This window comes from Humulus lupulus, chromosome X, assembly GCF_963169125.1.
Source record: "Humulus lupulus chromosome X, drHumLupu1.1, whole genome shotgun sequence".
NCBI lineage: Eukaryota > Viridiplantae > Streptophyta > Magnoliopsida > Rosales > Cannabaceae > Humulus > Humulus lupulus.
In genome coordinates, this window is record NC_084802.1 from 96,525,830 (window position 1) to 96,549,007 (window position 23,178).

A 23,178-nucleotide genomic window follows, 5' to 3' on the forward strand; every position below is an offset into this window, starting at 1 on the left:
CATTGTGTATTTTAAATAGTGTTGGACTTACTAATCAAGTCATTTGGATATAAATGTGTAACTAAGACTAATTAACGGATTAGGGTTTAAAATTTTTGGTCATAGGATCAGTTACCTCCATTTAAAAGTTTAAGTCTGTACATGGGATCCCAAAATAAATTTTTACAAGTCATTTACAACTCCAAAGGGTAGTTACAACACAAGTCGGCTTAAGCGGCAAAATTAGGGTTTGACTCTAGTCCCTCTTGAATCCTCGACTGTGGTGGTCGAGCAGCTGCATATGTACACACTACCCTTAAAGCTCTCCAACTCATGGCTGGTCTAGCTTCCCCTTTCCCTTACCTGCACCACATAGTACCCATGAGTCAAGGTTCAGCAAGAAAACTTAAATCGATAGACTCAAATAAGCAACAGGATATAAATAATATGCTTAACAGTAATAACCCTACTCAATCAAACACATAGTCTAACTTAAACAACCAATGAGTTACATAAGTGCAGACTAAACTTCTAATTATTTAGGTGGCATTCGGGCCAGACAAATGCATATTGCACTCCCAGATTTCCCTAGCCAAAATTGCTTGCGTTCCGCACGCTTATTACCGACCCCAGCTCTTTTAGGCCGAGCTTTCAGATTACGTATAATCAAACATACAGTTTACCTAACACACAATCAGATACAGCGTACACAAGCATGCCTAATCAAGTAATCACAGGCATAATTATAATCATACTCATTAACAGAGGCCCGAGCCCTAATTACAACTAGGGTGCAGTTTTCTGACCTCGAGTCTCGAGTAGATGGCGTATGGCGATCCCGAGCGCGATCCTTACTCCCGAGCCCTAACGGTATAACCTAGACATAACATAATAATGGGTAATCATCAAGAACTAAACTTATTAAAGGCTTCAAGATTAATTCCTAGCCTCCAAGACCTCGAATTCCACTAAACTGGGTAGTAGAATCATTCCCGAGTCTTTAGGTTTGAGTTCTCGTGCTCAAAAACCCTATTTAGCCTAAATCCCCAATTTGAGTTGTGGCATCCCTCACAAGCATCGCGGCTCTTTACAAATCAGAGAGCCAATACCCTTATTTCCCTGGACATGCACTGCAGCGCAGCCCTCCCAACATAGCGGCGCTAAGGCGATTCAAAGAACTGGCCCAGCCCCTGTGTTCATGCGGGCCGCGGTGCAACCTCGCGAACCCAGAAAAGTTAGCGATTTCAAAAATCGCAATCTCTTCAAAAACCCCCCCAAACTCAGTTTCCACCCCAAATTGACCACCAAAACTATTCCAGCAATTCAGATACACAATAGATAACAACCCATAATCTCTAAAACACATCAATTATACCTTAAAGTCCTATAAACTCAAACCCATGCTAACACTTAAAACTCAGCCCGAACTTGAACCAACATAGAATTTCACTAGAAAAAAAAGTACGAATTCTTACCTCACTTGTGAATTTCGACCCTAAGCTGCCTTTAAACCAATCCTAGCCCCAAGCTCCTTAGATTTCCAAGCCAATTCTCCTCAAAATTCAAGAGCTCCACAACACTTCAAGAGAGATAGAGAGAGAATGGACTGAGGTGAGAGTATTATGCTTGTTTCTAAGTTTCCTAAAGTCTCTAGATGACTAAGGTAGTCCAAGGCTAGGGAAAAGACCAAAATGCTCGTAGCCTTAACCTTAGCTCTTTGTCGCATTTCCTACTAAACCTCAAATAACACTATAAATTCCCAATTAACCTCGACATACCCAAATAATAACCAAACAACTTCCCATTACCCGATAAACCCTAACAACGTACTAGATTACTAAAATAACCCTAGGCTCACCTCGAGCCGGGTATTTGACCCCGTTATGACTTTTTCGCTAACTCGCTCACTAGGATCACCTCGTGTCGAATATCGCAAATATATCCACATAATAATGTGGTCTCAATCGCATAACACGTACAATTACAATTATACCCTAACAGGTCAAAATTACAAAAATGTCATGATTAACGAAAACGGGCCCACATGCATATTTAATACACACAAACATGCATAAGTATTCATATCACAATATAACTTATATATGTCACATAATCACACATTTATTCAATTAAATTCACATATTAATCCATTTATGCCTCTCGGCATACTAATCGAGGCACAAAACCTTATTAGCGAATTTAGGTCGTTACAGTACCGCACCTTGCTCCGACACCTCGAGGCCTTGGAGGCCATCATGAGGCATTACGCAATTGGGGAAAGATGTCTGGTGCACCCTTGTCGAGAATCTGAGAGTGTGCATCGCAGTGTGAATGGTCTTAGTGCCTGGAGCCAAGCCCACCTGATGGCTGGGGCCACCCGGCCCTGCATAAATATTTTTTGGACTTCCTGAAGTTCATAGGGATAGCTCCCTTTCAACTCTCCCCCAACACCTATCGGCTGCTCGCGGGGATGTACATTTTGTATTGGAAGAGAAACTGGCCCGCACCTTCCCTGCAGAGATCCTGTACTTTTACAGCTTCCGTACCACCCTGTGGAAGAAGACCAACCGAGATGGGTACTACGCCTTGATAAAGTACGCCACCTCATCCCTCGACTACAAGGCTCCCCAACACAACTAGAACCATTCTCAGGACTACAAGGATGCCTTCTTTTTCACGAACGGGTTCCCGATACGTAATAACATGACCCTGATCCTTGACTTCTCCAAGGTTGGTGAGTATCTTCCCAACTATTCTCTTTTTTCTTTGTTTTCTTGATCACTTCGTGCTCTATACTTAGTCATTCCTTCGAATAGGTCCCTTCCGTCGGACTCCATATGTCCAAATTTTTTAGGACCATCCCCAAGAGATGAATTCCCTTCCTGAGCAAGACCTGGAGCTCAGCTTTTTGGTGACGGAGGAAAACCTCATTGGGTCGGGACTTCTTCAGGCAGGGCAGAAAATCAGCAATCTGGAGCTGACCAGGTACCGTCAATCTAGGAAATCACGGGAGCTGGCATCCCCATACATCAATTATATTGATGGGCGTGCCCTGGAAATGCTGAATCAGCAGCTACAAGATGAGCGACTGGAGAATATTCAAGCCATAGAAGCAGCTCAAGAAGCCCAAGAAGACCAAGAGCTCGAGGAGGAGCTCGAGGCGGGGATGGAGGTTTCTCATCTTTCCCCAGGTAAATATCCTTTTACTCTACACCATGCCACACACGTAAGGGATAAGGTAAGTCTCGAGCATGTCTGGGCTTCTCCCGCCTTTCTCCATTGTGGCCAAATTGCGCACCGACATTGGACTAGGAAAGAGTTTCAGGATTACTTAGATCTGATAGACGTCTATCTTCATTGCCCAAGGAGATAGCTAGCTCCTCGAGGCTTTTATACCCATAGACCGTGTGACATCCTTCAACTCCAACTAGTTTTTCCAATATGGCACCAACTTGAGTTGTGAGATGGGAGACAAAGTTAGACACCTCCAATGATTGCACCGAGACATAACTTAAGGTGGGCTTCCGATAAGCCTATAATGCTATTTTATGTCCCTGTTTTGGAATTTGTGCTAACGATTTCTTTGTTCTTATAGATCACATGGAGCTAGTTGATATTGCATGATCAACTCTAAAGCTGGGAGCGCCCCAAGCTCTTCGGCTGTCGGAGAACCATCGCGTTCTCGAGATGATCCCGACTCCCCTACACCAGCCAAGAGGCAGAGGGTTTCCCCTCCTCAAGCAGATATTCCCACGATAGACTTGCCCCCAGTCTTTGAGGTTTCTCCCTCCTCCAAGCCTGGTGAAGTGGTCCAAAGCTCAGATCAACAAGAGTTGGTTTCTCACCCCCGACTCCTAGTATACCCTGAGAGGTATGAGGGGGATCTTCTAAAGCAATATTAAGCGATGCTCCAACATTTTGATGCAAGGATGGCGGAGGGCAATAGACTCCTTCATGAAACTGCAGAGGCCCTACGCCAACTGAAGCCTCCGAGAAAGCAACCTATCGTGCCTCTAATAGGTCGAGCTGAGTTGGAGACTCTTTTCTCCGCCAAGCTAGGGGAAGTTTTCACCCCTCTCGCAGCCGAGGTCCACCAGGGGGTTAGCTCCACCATGTGCGAGCTGACCACCCATAGCTTTTCCCAACTGGGTGACAGCAACGAGGCCTCTCTCATTGCTTCATGTTGATATGCCACTGTCTGGGTAAGCCATTGCTTCTCGGGATCTTACTATACTTACCCCCCACACTACTTGAACTAATTTGTCTATTTATGCAGTCTGCCTTGGCTTGTCAATGCTTAGGCGATATCAGGATGGGGAGGTCATATGAACTCAGCCGAGCCCATGACAAGATAGCAGTTCTTAAGGAAAATAATCGATTCCCTCCCGAAGAGCTCACTCGCCTTCAGTTCGCCTTGGAAGCCAAGCAAAAATACTCTCAGGAGCTTGAGGAGGCCGCCCTCAAGACCACCAAAGAGTTGCGAAAGTCCAAGGAGGTGGCTATGAAAGCAATGGCAGAGGATGCCCGGGGAGTCTGGAAGATTTTCCAGCTTCAAGATCAGCTTAAAGAAGCCAACGACAAAGCCAAACTCGGTGAGAGGAAGGCCATCCAAGTCATGGAGAGGAACAGGTCCTCTCAGCATCAGGTGGACACACTCAAGCAGGAAGTTGAGAAAATTGTTGAGGACGCCTTTTACGTGGCCTGGCTTCATAATCGGGAGATGAGCTTGGACTTCACGAGATAACCCGAGAATTACAAACTCCTCCTCGAAGAGCATCTATGGGCAATTCAAATTGCGGAGGCAGCTCAGACTATGGCTCGCGAGGCCGGAAGGGCTCCGGAAGTGGACCCAATCATTGACCTGGTGGAGGAGATCCCGGAGGGGCATGTGGCGTGACTCTTATTTAGGCATGTGTGCCATATTTTTTTGTGGTATAGACAATTCATGCTCGAAGCCCCGAGTTCTATTGTAAATATTTTTCTGTTTAAATTTATGCAGCTTCCACTACTTTATTTCCATGATTTCACTATTATTATCGAATTGAAACTTAGTAAATAGGCAACATGGACTTTGTTAATTCGGCTCAACATAACGTAACTCACGAGAGTCCCAAGTCGCTGACTTAGGTCTTATGCTCGAGTCTCAAAGACTCAAATATTTATTGACTTCTCTTAGTGTTCCTTTGTAGGATCACGATCGGCGAGAGTAACTTTAACGCGAGGTCAAATGATACACTTGATGCGGCTCTACATCCCCGAGTTCCAACGACTCAGGACGGGGCCAGCCTACGGTACTTAGAGCTTGAAGATCTACCTGCCAGTGTGTATACGCTTATGCATTTAGTGTTTCTATTTAGGCTCATGATTCTAAGAGTAACTTTGATGCGGTGTCAAGTGAGGGCACTTGGCCATCCTACGCCTTTGAGTTTCAACGACTTGGGCTTTTAGGAGGTCTATTATACTGTATGATTTTGTCTTAGTGCTCAATGCTTAGGTCATTTAGTGTTGCCTTCCAGGCTCGATGTCATTGAAAGTAACATTAATTTCATCCTGTGTCCTCGAATCCCAATGACTCAGGCCCCTAGGAGGTCATTCGCACTAATCTACCTGCCTCCCAGGTACGTGGTCACCGGTAGGTCAGTTCGGGCCTTTTGATTTGCTCCCTGAGAGCATAACTCGGGACCTAATCATGTGGAAGTCATGAACTCATCATCCTAGGTTCAGATAATTGAGTTCCTCGCCCTTAGACTAGGTTTTTCGCGATACTCAAGTTTTCACACTCGAGGTCTAGCTTCGAGTTCCAATGACTCGGGCTTCCATTCGCATCTTGAGATCATAGGACTGGGTCATTACTCCTCGGGCACAATGTTCACGGGAGGTGACCTAAGTTCGTTCTCATGCAACTTGGGTTTTTTACTCATAGGGTCGATTCCTGACTTCGAGTGCAAGTAACTCGAGCCCAAATTCACATCTCGAGATAAAGGGACTTGGTTAATACTTCTCTGGCACGGGATCCACGGAAGGTAATCATAAGTGCATTCTCACACTATTTTGGGGCAATTAGTGCAAGGTCCCACAAAGTATTCTGCTTAAGTCTTAGGCGACTTAGGCTCGTGCCTGAGTATGGACGACTCGGGCTTCCGTTCACATCTCGAGGAGTGGGATTCGGTTATTACTCCCCTGGTGCGCTCTATCCTCAGGAGAATATGCTAAATCAAATCTCGCATTACATGGATCTCTTTGGCACTGGGTATTTCCCCAGCCAGTTAGTTATGGGGTCTCATGACATTAGGGACACTTCACTCGTCGAATAGCTTAGCTTCCAAAGTCATCGACTTCCCGATGCTATCTTTGCTTGCCGCTTACCGGGGACATGGTCAATGCTCCTTGGGCCAAGTGTCCATGGGAGGAGACCTAAGTCCATGCCTCAGAACCAAGTACATAGGACTTGGTCTTCCGTTTGCATCTCGTGATCAAGGGACTTGGTCAGTGCTCCTCGAGCACAATGTCCATGGGAGGTGACCTAAGTCTGTTCTCTCACTACTAGGATTCTTAGTCTTCAGTTTATAGATGCTAAGCCTACACCACTCTGAACAAGCTTAGGTTTTTAGGTCGCGGACTCAAGACTTCTTAGTTTCCTAGGTTTTTCTACTCTCGGGGTATTGACACTAGGCTTACTCCGCTTGTGACAAGCTTAGTTTCCTAGGTCACCCTCCGCGAGGTGTGGTACTCTGCGAGGATGCCCTAACTCCATGCCCCCCAAGTGATTAGAGACTAGTTTGCGATCACTTGTCCAGGTCAGCGAGTGGGTGCTCTACGAGTAGTACATACAAAATAAAGGAAACTAGCAAACATAAGAAAAATCTCAAAAATAATTACCGCGTTTTGTCTACACGGTTTCCATCAACTGTGCCCAGAGGTTGCAAGGAGATTACAAAATTAATAAATTTACCGCTCATATTAATGGTAATACTGACAAAGATGCTTGACCTTCCAGGCGTGGGGCACCAATTCCCCACTCAGTCGGGCTAACTTGTATGTCCCCAGACATACAATGCTCTCAACTTGGTATGGGCCCTCCTAGTTAGGTCCCAGCACTCCCGCACCGGGGTCTCGAGTGACTAAGAAGACTCTTTGCAACACCAGATCTCTGATGCCAAACTTTCTATCCTTCACTCTAGAGTTAAAATATCTGGCTACTTTCTGCTGGTAGGATGCTACTCGAAGCTGAGAAGCATCACAGAGCTCCTCCACAAGGTCCAGGGACTCTCAGAGTAAAGCATGGTTTGTGGTCGGATCATACGTATCCTATCAATGCGTGGAGCTTGCTGCCTCCACTGGGAGCATGGACTCATACCCATAGGCCATAGAGAATGGTGAGTGGCCAGTGGAGGTCTTGGAAGTGGTGTGGTAACTCCACAATGCCCTAGGCATCTCCTCGGGCCAAGCGTGTTTCGCCTGTTCAAGCATTTTCTTCAAGGTGGCTTTGAGCGTCTTGTTGATAGCTTCCACCTGAATGTTTGCCTGCGAGTGGGCCAAAGAGGAAAAGCTCTTCACAACTCTGTGTCACTAAAAGAAGTCTATGAACACTTCACTATCAAACTGCAAGTCGTTGTCGGAGACTATTTTCTTCGGGAGCCCATAGCGGCAAACGATGTTCTTGATGATAAAGTCCAGTGCCTTCTTAGAAGTGATTATAGCGATTGGCTCAGCCTCGACCCACTTCATGAAAAAGCGACCGCCATTATTGCATACTTCACTCATCCTTTTCCCGTGGGCAATGACCTGATAAGGTCAATGCCCCAAACAACAAAGGGCCAAGGATTGATCATCTGGGTGAGCTCATTTGGAGGAGCTCGAGGTATATTGGCAAAGCATTGGCACTTGTTACACTAGTTGACATAGACTATCGCATCTCTGTTCATGGTGGGCCAAAAGTATCCTTCTCTCAAGATCTTCTTGGCGAGGCTCTACACCCCAGCATGGTCCCTGCAAAAGCCCCCATGCACTTCTTGGAGTATCAGATTGGCTTCTTTCCTAGACACACATCGAAGTAAGGGCAAGGAATATCTTCACCTATACAATTTGATGTCCATGACAACATACCGTGGTGCTTGGTAAAGCAGTTTTCAAGCTATTTTCTTATCCTGTGGTAATTTCTCAGAGACAAGATATTTTACTATGGGCTCCATCAAACCATCTTGGGGTTGGACTGCTTCCACTTCCTCAGGAGCTGAGATGCTTGGAGTTGCCAAGTAGTCAATGGGGAATACATTGATTAGTTTAGCATCCTTGGTGGTTGCAAGCCTAGCTAGGGCATCAGCATTAGAGTTCTGTTCCTGTGGCACTTGTTAAATGGTGAATTTTTTGAAGTTGTGTAGCATTTCTTGGGTTCTCGCCAAGTAACCGGCCATCTTTGTCCCCCGAGCCTGGTACTCCCCGAGTACCTGATTAATAACTAGTTGTAAGTCACTGAAAATCTCGAGGCTCTCAGCCTTGAGCTAAAGTATTACTCGGAGCCCAGCAATAAGCATTTCATACTCTGCTTCATTGTTTGAGGCGTCAAATCCAAACCTCAAGGTGCTATGAACCTTGTACCCCTCGAGGGATACCAAAATGAGGCCTGCTTTGGCACCATTTTCATTCAATGATTCATTTACATATAGCTTCCACGTGGTCCCAACCACTGAGGCATCCCCAGGTCTCTCATGGCTTCCGATGCACTCGGCGATGAAATCTGTCAGTGCATGTCCCTTTATGGCAGCCCTCGGGTGGTAAGTGATGTCAAACTAACTAAGTTCGACCGACCACTTCAGGGGTCTCCCGGATGACTCCAGCTTTTGGAGGACCTACCATAAAGGAATGTTCGTGTGGACCTTGATGGGATGCGCTTGGAAATAGAGCCTTAACTTCCAAGAAGCTACCATTAGGCAAAAGGTCAGCTTTTCCATGAGTGGGTATATGGACTACGCTCTGAGGAGTCTTTCACTTACATAATACACGGAGTGCTGGACACAGCCTTCCTCTAAGGCAACACTAATGGACCTCTCTAAGACACCCATGTAGAGTAGGAGGATCTCTCTGTCTACAGGCTTTGACAAGATAGGTGGGTTTGCCATGTATGCCTTTATGTTGAAGAACATGATGCATTTGTCAATTGCTTTGGAAACAAAGTGACTCAGGGCAGCTATCCTCCCAGTGAGGCTCTGAACGTCCTTATGCTTTTGGGGGATGGCATATCGACCAGGGTGTTGATCTTCTCGAGTTTTGCCTCTATCCCTCGAGCACTGACAATAAAGCCTTGGAACTTCCCGGAGGCGACTCGAAAAGTACACTTCTGGGGATTCAGTTTCATTCCAAACCTGTGAAGTACTGAAAATACTTTTGCTAGATCCTTTACGTGGTTGGGGGCTGTTCTAGACTTGACCAACATGTCATCTACATAAACCTCCATGTTCCATCCCAACTGTTCCTTGAACATACAGTTCACGAGCCTTTGGTAGGTGGCACCAGAATTCTTCAACCCGAAGTTTATCACTTTATAGCAGTAAAATCCTTTATCAGTTCGAAAGCTGGTGTGTTCTTGATCTGTGACATGCATGGAAACCTAGTTATAGCCCGAGTATGCATCCATAAAGGACAAGAGTTCATACCCGGAGCTGACGTTAACCATCTGATCTATTTTCGGCAGCGGGAAACAGTCTTTATGGCAAGCGTTGTTGAGGTTGGAGAAGTCTATGCAGGTCGTCCAGGTGCCATTTGGCTTGGGTACGAGGACCGGATTGGATACCCATTTTGGGTATTGGGTGTCCCGAATGAATCTACTAGCGAGTAGCTTGTCTACCTCCGCCTTTAAGTCTTCCGCTCTGGTTTGGTCAAACATTTTCTGCTTTTGTTGAATTGGAGAAACGTTCATATCGACATTCAAGGCATGACAAATGATATTTGGGTCGATGCCTGTCATGTCGGAGTGAGGCCAGGCAAAAAAATTTTGATTTCCCCAAAGAAAGCCCACCAGTTCTTCTCAGATTTCTGCCTTCAGATTCTTCCAGACCTTGGTCTTCCTTTCGAGGAGAGAAGTATCGAGGGCCACTTCCTTGACTTCCTCCATGGGTTCGATAGGCCTCTCTTCTTGAACCTGCGGGTCCAACTCGTTGGTTTCATGAACCAGAACAGCATCAACCTCCACCTCCTCGTGAAGAGGCTGCTCAGAAGCCAACTCCTCGACCACCATTACTGTTTTCTTGAGGGACACATTGTAGCAGTGACTTGCCTCTTTTTGGCCTCCTCAGACTGTGCCATTCCCCGACTCCATGGGGAACTTCATGCACAAATGTCAAATGGAGGTGATCGCCCCGAAATCCACTAATGTCGATGCCCCAAGATGGCGTTATATGCCGAGGAGCAATCCACCACCACAAAGGTGCAATACTTAAATACTTGGTGTGGCACCTCTCCAAGCGTCACAGGCAGCTTGATCCAGCCCAACGATATGAGACCTTCCCCCCGAGAACCCACATAGAGTTGAGGTGCACGGGGATAAGTTGCTTGTGGTCAACCTGATCTTCTCATAGGTTGACTTGAACAGGATGTTCACTAAACTCCCATTGTCCACCAGGATCTGAGTCACCATCTTATTGGAAACCTAGCTCTCGATCACCAAAGGATCGTGGTGTGGAAAGTGCACTCTCTGAGCATCGTCCTCGGAGAATGTGATGACTTGGTAGGCATCCTTGGCATTTGGGTTGGCAATTGAGCTAATGTCAACACCTCATCATCATGGTTTAAGGCCCGCGCATACCTATTATGCAAGCCTCGGGAGGTGCTCCCCAAGTGGGGTCCTCCAGAGATGGTCCCCACACGCCCATTCACTGGGGGAGGTCCGTGGACTATCTGCTGTTGCGGAGCTACGAGCGCCATACTCGGAGCCTGGGGGTTGTGTGGGTGTTACCGCAATCGGGGCCTGAGCCTGGCGTGCTCCATCCTAAGCATAAAGGCGAAGGTGTCCCAATTTTATGAGGTTTTTCGATCTCATCCTTGATTTGGCGACACTCATTGGTGTGGTACTCCTCATCGTTATGAAAACGACAAAATTTATTGGGATCTCGCCTTTCCCTATCTCTCCAAATGGGTTGTGGCTTTTGGTAATGGACGTGTTGCTCCATGGCCACGAAGATGTTCTCCCAAGAATCCACTAAGTCAGTTTACTCGGAGTATTGCGAGACATACTTCTCGTCGGGGGCAACTCATTTTTCTGTCTGCACTGTCCCATTTCCCTTGGGCTTTTTTCCCTTGCCTCTGCCCCTACGTCTATTGTTGTTGGGGGTCTAACTGGGTGCAGCGGACTAGGATGGAGCAGCAACTCCAGCACTGAATACAGGCTTATAAGCACTGTATCCAGTGGGCGCTGCTTCATATCCCATTGGAGCGGCACATAAACCAGCGAGTGGCACGGCACTAAAGTCAGCTGGAGGGACAATTGGACTAGACTGGGCTCTCGCCACACTATATTGGACAGGAGTGTAAGGTGTATATTGGGTCCCCGAAGCCATGGCACTTGGCATCGTCGGAGTGGGAAAGGTGACGGGCCCACCAAATGCTTTGATCTGGGCATCTTCCTAGCTAATATACTTTTGTGCTCGACGAATGAAGTCGTCGAGCCTTTAGCATCCTCTCACGTGGAGGTCATCCCATAACAGGGACCACGCGCAGATGTCGGCCTGTAAAGCCATCAACTACTGGTCGTCGTCGACCCTCTTGGTCCTCGCAACTTCCTCCTGAAATGTTTGATGTAAGCTTTGAGGGTCTTGAAGGGTCCTTGCTTTATGTAGGCCAAAGCAATGACCTCAAAGCTCATCTTTCAAGGAGCTATGAATTGTCTTCGAAATGAATACGACAATTGATGTCACGAATGAATGGATCCCGGCCTGTGTTTCTTGAACCATTCATATGTTGGTCCCGTCAAGGTGATCGGGAACACATGACACTTGGAGTCTTCGGAGTCGCGATGCACCGACATCAACCTATTGACCTTTGAAAGGTGGTTGGTGGGATCCGTAATGCAATCATAGGATGTGATGGCAGGCATCTTAAAGCCTCACGGTAATGAGGCTTCTACAGTGTGAGGAGCATGTGGTTCCCCATCCTCGTCCTCTGAGTCGGAGTTATGGCCCTGCCGTCGGGCCATTTTGAGCATTATCCTCTTCAAGCTCTCTAAGATCGTGCTGCAAAGTCGCAATCTAGGTTGACACTTTGTGCCGGTTTATCTCTTTTTCAGGTGTTGAGACTGTCCCGGAGGTCTGACTGGGCCTTCCTCTCAGGTTCGTGCCCGAAAGACTTGTTACACCTACGAGCATTCAGGTCGTCTCATAGGTTAGTTTGGCCTTGAAATGCACACTGCCCTCAAAGTATGCTACTTCTGTTTCCCCGTCGGACTCAATGTTTTCATTGTTAATCGAGATGCCAATGTCGCGTTCTCGGTTAACGGAGATGTTTCGCCTGCTGGCTCCTTGGCCATTGTTCCTATGGTGATGGCGAGGCACTGGGGGGACACCACCTCCAGGCCTCGAACGATCCATATTTGCCCACCTGGGTGGAACGCCCTAGGCTTCACGGGCATTGACGGCATGGCGATGTCCTCAGGCACTTAGGCCTTTATCCTTACTAGTTGGCCTTGGGGCCTGGTTGTCTTCGGGGTTTCGATGAGCCTTCATTTGCTTGGGAACAGGGTTTTCATTGGCACCAGCTGGCAGATCTCGCGCCACATCAGCCAGGTGCTCGGGAGGCACACCATTTGGGTCGACAGATGGCACTCCAGCTGGATGCACAGGTGGAACACCAGCTGGCTTCCTAGTTGGTACTTCTCCATGGGGGTCCACTCGCAGCCCTTGGGTTGCCAGAGTAGCCCTCATGGCATTAACCACCTTCTGTAGGGTGGCGATATTACCCTTCTGGGTGTCGAGTTTCTGTTGCTGAGTGGCCACCTAATCATGAAGCTCCATGACTTTTGGCGTCTCCTCCGTGTCCATGGGCTGAGGATATTCCTCCTCATAATACTTGTCGTCTACGCCGTCGTATTCGACATTTTTTTCGTAGTCTTCCACCATCTCAGGGAGGTTCTGCAGTGGTGGACGACTGGTTTCTTCTCCCTCAACTTCGACTGGAAAAGCTGCATCTTCTGGTGCATTTCTCCGAGTGGTCACCATGGCTATGTTCTTCAAGCTTTCTTCATGCTCTCAATGAAAGCACCAAAATGTTGACAACATTTTTTGCTATCAACCTAATTTGAGAGTTTAAAGAAAATAACAGACAAGAACACAATGATTTTACGTGGTTCAGGCTATAAAAGAGCCTTAGTCCACGAGTCTCTGATATTTAGTGAGCTTGAAGCTTGTTTGAGCAAGCTTCAATGATGGTTCTAAGGCAGCATATATATTGTACTGAGTTACAGAGTTTCTCTCTGTAAAAATCTGAAGCCTCTACAAAGAGATACCTCAACCTTATTTATAGAGGTTGGGGTCATTAATGTTAATCATCTATCATTAATACAAATTCTTCCATTCTAGGGTGTTAATGTTGAATTAATACAAAAAATGATGCACTAAATAGAGACTACGGCCCAGTCGCATTGCATGAAGCCCATTGCAGAAAGTCACATACCAACTTTATGGGTAACATATCTCTGACTGTCAGGGTGCGGCGCATGTTTGCCCATGTCAGGCGGCGTTGTGGGAAATGCCAATTGTCGAGGGTACAAACTTGACACCACTAATTGAGGCTCACAAAAAGTTGTCAGATGATCTTTTGGTGGCCCATACCTACAGTGACTAACACCTGGCAGCTACTCCAGGTCCAAGGACTAGAATCCTAGACTTAGGAGATGGGCAAGTGAAGAGAGCTTCTCAGGACATGGCCTCACCTGGAGACATCCTCAGCTCGAGGATAGGCCTCAGGGCGTGGCCTCATTTGGAGATATCCATGACTTGGAGATTAGCTTGGGACATGCTCAAGACGTGGCCTCACCTGGAGACATACTCACCTCGAAGTCAGACCTTGGGGCGAGGCCTCACTTGGAGACATCCATGACTTGGTTGAGCTAGGTTTCCTCAAGGAGTTCACACTCCGAGAATCTCATGACTTGTCTTGTCGTTAATTACTCTTAACTGCCACGTTTCGGGTGGCGAAAACACGGTCAGCATAACTAATTAAGAAATTAGAATGACATTTATCTTCTATAAAGAATAAAGAAGTTTCTTTTCCAATCATTGATGTGTGATTTGAATAATATCATGAATATTTGTATCTTAAATATGGTAGTTTGTGATCTAAAAGGTTATCGTATTATTTTTTTTAAAAGAAAACTATAAACAATGTTTTGGTTTAATTTTTCTTTTAATATGTTTATGTCATTCTTTTATATATAATATTGTTTATTTATTTAAAATTTATATAACAATCATAAAAGCTTAATAAAAATAATTGCATGTTGCTTGGACCTAGTATATATATCTCTTTTGTATAAAAAAGTATGTAGATAACGAAAATTCTTGGTTTTAACGGTTTTTTTATTTTTTTCCCGTTAACTTTAATGAAATATTCTTATATTTAACAGTAGATTGTAAACATGACTTAAACTTAAATAAATAAATAATTAAACAAATTAAAATATGATATTTTTTAGATATTTTATAATAATAATTATTTAAAAATAATAAAACCATATATTTTATAACTTAAATAAAATTTTATTAAACTTAATATTATATTAAATATATAATATATAATCTCTTGTTGTCACTGTAGAATTCAAAAACTAGAACAAACACAAATTTAAACAAAAATAAATTAATTATTAATTAAAATAGAATATTTTAAAGATATTTTATAATAATTTAAATAATTAAATCATATTCATTTAAAAATAATGAAGACATACATATCATTTTTTTATCTTATAAATTTGTGTGATAGTTTGTTTTTTATCAAGTGATTGAAACCCTTTTTCTTCATCAAATTCACCAAAGGACATTGTGAGATACATTAGAAACTAAAAATAGTTGATGTATGTATACTACTATCTACACTATGACTTTTTCTATTATTATTTTATTTCTATTATTAATTTCTTTTTAAATATTATTGTATTTTATATATATGTCATGTAACCATATAAATATATATCTATGCAAAGTTGTGTTTAGATATCATATATAGAGAGATTATTGATATAAATATTTATATACACTATAGAACTATAATTTATTTATTATATATATATTTAAAAAAATAGTGAACTAATTTTTATTAAAATTATTAATAATATTTATAATTTTAAAACTAAGTAAACATATATATATATATATTGATTCTAGCTTATTTATATATATATATATATATGTTAATAATAAAACGGGGATGCATTGCAGTGGGGATATCGATGCTCGAGTACCAGTGACATCCTCCAGATACTCCATAAACACTTTAAAACTACCAGTTGTGAATTCTTGGCGCCCTTGGTATTCTAACAATCAGGTACCTAATAATAAATATTTTATTTTTTTCAATAATTTCCTATATGATTTAATTAGGTATGGAATAGGTTCAATGGACATAGATTTTACACTAATTTTACATAAGAAATTACATGTAGTACCCGGTTTTACTTAGTCTCTTTTATTTTTTCTAAAATTTTAAAAATGTTAATTAATACCCACTTTTCTAATAATACATATTTTACTCTTTTTAGGTTTTAAAATGTAAACCACAAAGTCTTGAAATATAAATTACAATATTTTGAAATGTAAACTACAACTATTTAAAATATAAATCACTAGACTTTGAAATGTAAACTACATGCCAAAAAAATGTAAACCAAATATTTGTAAATATAAATCACAAGTTTAAAAATGTAAGCCAAGAGTATTTTAGTCACTTTTCTCTAATTGTGGGTATTAAATATAAAAATAAGATATGTGGTTAATAAAGGATAAAAGTAGGTAGTTCTCAAAAAATCTCATTTTTACATAAGAATAAAAGAAGCTACGATATTGGTAATGGATCCCAACTTAATATTACATCTAATCATATGCTTTTACAAATGTTTAAAATTACATCTCCCACCGTAAATTTTAAAAAAATTATTTTAAACGGCATATAAATTAATTACGAAAATACGATTCTCCCCACCTGTAAATATGCTGACCCATTTCTTCTCTACGTGATTGATGCATAATTTCAAACCAAATTATAATTATATATTTATATTCTTACAACTTCATCCATAAGAAGACAATATGTATTTATATATATATATATATAAATTATTCTCTCTGATTGTTCTCTTTCTACTATGTTTTTTTTTTGTCTTTTTCTCTCAATTCTTAATGAGAATTAAAACGTTGCAAATAATATAATAATAATAATTATATTTACTACTTTCACTAAAATAAATAATTTATTTTATTTAAAATAAATATTTATACTTATATAAATTTTTATAATTTATATATGTTACAAAATACATTTAATTGAAATTAATATTACAATATATAGTTAAAGATAATCACAATCTTATTATTCTTTGAATATTTTTAAATTAAATTTATAAATCTTTGTTACAATTATGTTAATTAAAATTATACTTTTGTTATAATTATGTTAATTAATATTTTTGTAAATGTTAGCTACAAAATATATTTATTAATTTCTAGTTTTAAAAACTTTTGTTACAAAAATATTTTTTTTTTGGGAATAAATTAATTTTGTTCAGGAGTACATAATATAAGAAGTACAAATTGGGAGAAAGATTTCCTCTAGCCAACAAAATTTATTGTCTAGCCAAAGAGCATGCAAAAATACTTTTGGAAATTAAACAAAAGAAGTTTTATATCAAAATGACTAATACCCAGATAATTTAATAGGTTGAACTATTATTTTAAACCAAAATCAATTGAAGAAAAATTAAAGAAACGGCCGCAAGAAGAAAATCAAATGTTGAGCATAGAAAAGTCTCTTTTAGTTTCACCAGAACGTATGCTTGAAAAGTTGATAAGTAAACCTGCAACACAAACCAACAAATATAAGTAACTTCTTAAAAGTAAAATAAAATAAAATCTTTTAAAATTAAAAAATCAAGCAAAAGTTTCATCCTTTGGTTTTCCCTTCAACTTTTAGAAATAAAATTAGTTTTTAAGTTTAGGGGTCTAATCAAATGCTACTCTTTGGTGAGACCCCATTAATTTTGTCTACTGAGATTGAGAGAAATAAAGTAACAAAACAACCACATCCAATAATTAAAAATAATCAATTAAGATAGCTAAAATTCATTTTGACCCAAAGTGAATTGAAGGAAGCCACTAGCAACCTGATTACAGTTTTATAATAGTCAAGCTTGTGGGTTGACTACTAATTCATCTAACCTATAATCAGGCACAACAAGACTACAAACAGGCATAAAAAAACAAGCCTACAAACAGGCACAAGCAAGCCTACAATCAGGCACAAAAAGCAAGCATATAAACATGCACAAACAAGCTTACAAAGAGACACAGAATATGTGAGAGATAGCATATACTCAATTTAGGACTTAAGAGATACATACCTTTTGGCTTTAACAATGTTGACGCGGTTCTTCGCCAACAGGTAATTAAGAAAATAAGAGGAAGGGATTAGTGCTTATGTTGAACCGAAATAGATGAATGATCTTTTAAAAATGAGCTGGTGACACTATTACGTTTTTAGGTGGTTCAAAGGTTAAAATCCTTCTACTCCACTAGTCAATATTATTGCTATATGCTTGGTATTCTTTTACAATGTATTTCTTTACATAACCGAATCCAACCCTTTGCAACTCCCAGGGTCTCCATATTTATAGGAGAGGGCACCTGGGAGTTGGTAAGAAGGTCATCCCGTGACCTTCTTACCTATCATGTCAACTCTGTGACATTCATGATTAATTCCTAAAACCTAACACATGAAGTGTGGTCTAATCAATAGGTAAGGGGGATAATGGGCCGCACGGCCCAACCCAGTCGTGGGCGTCTGAATGCGCACGTTCATGCTGCGTGTCCGAGAAGTCAGGGATATATCAGACACGTGATGTCTGATATATGCACGTTTACCTTGCGTGGTTGACTTTATAAAAGGTCACAGCCTCCAACTCTAGCTCGTACCACGAGCTGGATGCTTCCCTCGACCTGTGGCCTTCAGAGTCCAGACTCAGTCTAATCTTGGCGAACCCTTAGGTTACCTCGAGCTAAGGAGGTAGGATCTTTCGATGGCAGCTCCGGTCTTGGGGATGTCCACGTGGAACAGCATGATTAGGCCGTATCTCAGCTCGCTAACAGCCCGTGGGAAAATCAGGGCGTACATTTGCCCCCCAAGCTCCTGCTCATGGTATACGACGTCGCATAGGGCCACAGTAGGGGCTTTTAGGCTTCCCTATGAACTCTTCATATTCCACATTTCACGCAGGCGCCGAATACGTGGAACATCATGGTTGGTGATGGTACGTCTTCCGAGAATCGCATTAAATGGCCTAGCCTATACTCAGCCATCGTTTCGTCTTTCGAGTGGAGAGCCTTGGATCCCACATCAGGGCAATCCAACGGCCCTCCTCACGTGGCCTTTCACGTATATAAAAGGGGTGGCCACCTTACGCATGGGCCACCCGTTCATTTGAAATTTTTCAGAAATTTTCTTCTTCTTCTCTCTTCATTTTCAAAAGAAAAACCCTCTTCTTTCCGGCTGCCATTCCCAGCACTCAAGAAGTTCAGGCGCAAGGGTTCCCTTGAAGCTTTGGAATCAACCACTCCGGCGAAGCCCCAACCCAGACGACCCCTTCATCCTCTTCTCAACCAGAACACTCTGTAAGTCTCCTGACTGTGCATGTTTTGAAATTATTTTTCACTGTAGCTTAGGTAAATATTTACTGTAGCCACATGCAAGGTTTTGTTGGTTTTTTGTGGGCATGAAGGGTGAAAGCCTTTTAGGTTAGGGTATCGTTTGCAGTAGAAAACCATTTAGGAGCATTGATGCGTTTTCTGGGGAAATTTTTTGGGTAGGATTTTAGGTATGCTTGTTTAAAATACTCAGTATTTTGGGTGCAAAACCGGGTAGCTTAGGGGACACGCTTCACAGGCGGTTTTGCCTTTCTTGCCTACTGAAACTTTCCTTCCAAGGAAAATTTTATCCTGACCCTCCTGACACACGAATTCCGAGTAATCAGGGATTTGTTGGGAGCACAGGCGCGTGTTCATAGAACCGCGTGGTCTCACTCTCCACGGGCTGGGCTTACCTCAGCTCGGGCCAAGGAAACACACTCGGATTCTTCTCCATTTTTAGGTCGCCTTTTTCTAAAATTTATTCTTTTTGTTCGCTAGGCGACCAGATGGGACCCAAGAAGAACGCTCCCAAGAAGTCCGTAGGCAGCTCGTCCTCCCATCAAAATAAGGGAAAGGAGGTGATGGCTGAATCCCTGATTCCCAACTTCAGGCCAGCAGTAGAATGGGAGCTCGAGGTGGCCCCCGACGCGTTCTTCGAGGCGGAGAAGATCGTCTCGAAGATCACTGACCAGGCGAGGGTAAACAAAATATTCCTCTCCCATAACATCGAGCTGGGGAGAGGAACCGTGATTGCCCGACCTCCCCTAGAAGGCAAGCGGAGCTGCGCGCCGCTTGATGAGGCGTTCTCGGCCTGGAGCGACGAACATTTCAAGGCGGGGGCCTTCCTCCCGCTGGACCAGTACTTCGCTGATTTCCTCAACTACGTGAGGTTGGCCCCACTCCAGCTCCCCCCTAACTCTTACCGTTTGTTGGCGGGGTTAAGATACATGTTCTTGAAACAGGAGTGGGAGGTCCCCACTCCTGTAGACATTCTGTATTTCTTCTGCCTCAAGGCCAGCCCGGAGCAGCGGGGGTGAGGTGACGGGTTCTATTACTTGACCCGGTTCCCCAACACGGCTGCAGTCATCGAGCTGCCCAGCCACCCCAACGACTTCAAAGACCAATTCTTTATGTCGACGGGGTTCCGAAACTGCGAGCTACACTACTTCAACCATCCTCGTAAGTGCCCTTCAACCTTAGCCCGCAAGTTAAGCATCGGTTAGCTCCTCCTGTATTCATTTCTGACTTAGAATAATTCTGCAGCTATCTTCGCGAGGACCGAGAATTCGGTGATCCTTGGGAGCCAGTACGAGACACTGGCGGGCTTGCCCCCCAGTGAGAAGGATTATCGCCAGCTCGTGAAAAACGAGACGATGCTGGCCTGCAAGCTGATCTTCCCAGGCCAGACTTTGAATCTGAGGAGATCCCAGGCGCCTCCCCCAGCTCGCGAGATGAGGGCCATCCTCAAGGAGGGGGCCGCGGGGGATGAAGATGAGGAGGACGAGGTGCCCCTCGTGAGGAGGAAGCGGGCGCTGGAGGAAGCCCAACGAACGGACGAGAAGAGGATCCGGTCCGGAGCAGCTGCAGGCCCCTCTGGCCAAGGTAACCCATATATGTTTAGGAACATAGATAGGGCCACTGCAGACCCCCGGCTAGCTAGGTTCAATCCCAGACAGCTCGTCCGACGCCATCGAAGTGACCCGGACTTTGACGAAACCCTGCTTCATTGTGTCGACTAGCTCATGCTGGACTACGAAAGTAGCCGCCCTAGGGGTACCATAGTTGTAGACAACACCATAGCCTTTAGGTCGGTCCTATTCGAGGAGTATGGGACCAACCTTCGGTCATGGCCTTCACTCCGGGAGGGTGTTGTAGCTCCGGGTCTTAGGCAATACGTAGAAGAGTATAGTCCTGAGTTAGCCTCGGATCCAGAACCCGTGCCAGCTCGAGAAATAATTGTCTTAGATTCCCCCGCAGAAGCTCCGGGGCTGATGGTTGTGACCATAGATTCCTCTTCTAGCTCGGGGGGTAGGATTCCTCTTAGTATATATACATACTTAAGATTCGCTTCTTTTTTTTTTTTTTGCATGACTGCTTACTGACATATAGATGTTGTCTTTGTTTTGCCAGAAGAGATGTCTCAGCCGAGGGACAAAACCTGCGAGCTATGTTCACCGGAGGGAACTCCTCAGCCGGGGCTTCTAGGCCCAAAATGAAGAAGCTCCGGGTGGCGAAGAAAGCCACTGGGACCCCAACCAAGTCCACTGCAAAGGGGAAGGAGCAGCCCCCAGCTGCCCAGGTCGAGGAAACTACACCTCCTACTGCAGGGGGGAGCATGCCCCCACCCCCTCCGCGAGCTTCGGCCTTCATCCGGGACACAGGGGCGGAGCCCGGGGCTTTGGCGATTGTGCCTCCCGAGGTGCGCATCCCGATTGACCCCCAGGACCTGGAGAGGATTCCAGATGTCTTTCGGGGGACGGTGTATGAGACGGCGAGCTACGCCGTCAGCCACTTCTACCGCTTCCATGAGAGGGAGCTATGGGCCATCGAAACCAGGAGCCCGGTGGGCGTAATGGAATCGTCCTTGGGCATGGCCCTAACGGTAAGCTCACTTTATCTTTATTTTTTACTATCATGCCTTGCCCTGTTTTTCCTCTTTTTTTTTTCTAAGGCAGTTGCCTCTTTGTTTTCGCAGAGCATCCTGGCCCTTCACCAGAGCATAGCCAGGGCCAAGGCCCAGCTCGAAGATATGAGGGGCGAACACCAGGCGGTTGTGGCCACCCATCAAACTTCCTTGCAGACGGCCTAATAGAAAGAAAAAGAAGCCAAGGATGCCCTGGTGGCCATGCAGGCCGAGCTGGAGGAAGCCCGTCCCAAGCTTCAAGAGGTCGGGGCTACCAAAGCCGCCCTTGCCGCTGCGCGGGCGGAGCTAGACACTGCTAAGGCTGGGGCCGAGGAGGCCAAGGTCGCCCTAGAAGCCGAGAAAGCAGCCTCCAGCACCGCCATGGAGGACATGCTCTACCACTGCTGGGTCTACAACTCTGACGGTGATTTCTCCTTCTTGGGAGCGGACATCTGGGAGCCTTTGCTGGAGGGGTTTAAAGCTCGCCTCCAGAAAGAAGTACCTTCTGAGACCGGGGAAGCCTCCGTCGTAGCCGAGTAGGAGGGCGAGACGGCGACCTCCTCGGGGCCGACTGGTGGAGCCTAGGGCCTTTCCATTTTGCTCCCATTCTTTTATTATCATTCACCTTCTTTTTTTTGTTGTAACCTTGCATGAGGTTTTTCACCTCGAGACATCTAACTATCAATTTTATTTTTAATCGATTTATTTCCTTTTGCCTTTACGCATTTTAGTTACTATTTTAAAAAACTTAGTTCGCGTTAATTTGTACCAATATCTCGTGCTTTTTAAGAAAAACAACGATCCATCAATTTAAATTAACTTCTAAGTTTTATGACCTGGTTATGTCCAGGAACTTAGTTTGAAAACTTAGTTCGCGATAATTTTTATCAATATCTCGTGCTCTCTAAGGAAAACAACGATCAATCGATTTAAATTAACTTCTAAGTTTTATGATCTGGTTATGTCCAGGAACTTAATTTGAAAACTTAGTTCGTGTTAATTTTTATCAATATCTCGTGCTCTTTAAGAAAAACAATGATCAATCGATTTAAATTAACTTCTAAGTTTTATGACCTGGTTATGTCCAGGAACTTAGTTTGAAAACTTAGTTCGCGTTAATTTTTATCAATATCTCGTGCTCTCTAAGTAAAACAACGATCAATTGATTTAAATTAACTTATAAGTTTTAGAACCTGGTTACATCCAGGGTAGAGCTTAGTTCGCGTTAATCTTTTATCAATATCTCGCGTTTTTTAAGAAAAACAACGATTAATCGATTCAAATTAACTTCTAAGTCTTTAAGGCGACCTGGTTATATCCAGGTACCATATGCCCCCCCAAGTAACTGGGAAAGGGTCTTTCGTGGTTACTTTAGATTACACTTGTAAATATGTACAATCATAAACGAAAAAGTTAATTATCATTGCTTAATACATAAAAAATGGCTCTTAGGCCTTACAAGTGGGGTCATTGATAATATCTCTTTAAGTGGATGGCGTTCCAAGTTCGTGGGACTGCCCCCCCATCGAGCCGAGCTAATTTGTAAGTTCCTTCTTTAATGGCCTCGATGATTTGATATGGCCCTTCCCAATTTGGTCCCAATACTCCATCTTTGGGATCCTTACCGGCTAAGAAAACCCTCTTGAGGACCAGGTCGCCAATGGTAAAGGCGCGCTTTTTGACTTTTGAGTTGAA

The 23,178-nt window shown here is 43.8% G+C and overlaps 1 protein-coding gene across 1 annotated transcript in view; it reads left to right on the forward strand.

Annotated features, from left to right (window-relative positions):
• LOC133806076 (serine carboxypeptidase 1-like) overlaps positions 1–23,178 on the forward strand; it is a 114,346-nt gene that overhangs the window by 83,027 nt on the left and 8,141 nt on the right. The window contains exon 7 of the mRNA XM_062244211.1: positions 15,405–15,510. Within this exon, the coding sequence (XP_062100195.1) occupies positions 15,405–15,510 (106 nt within the window). The remainder of the gene's footprint in view (positions 1–15,404; positions 15,511–23,178) is intronic.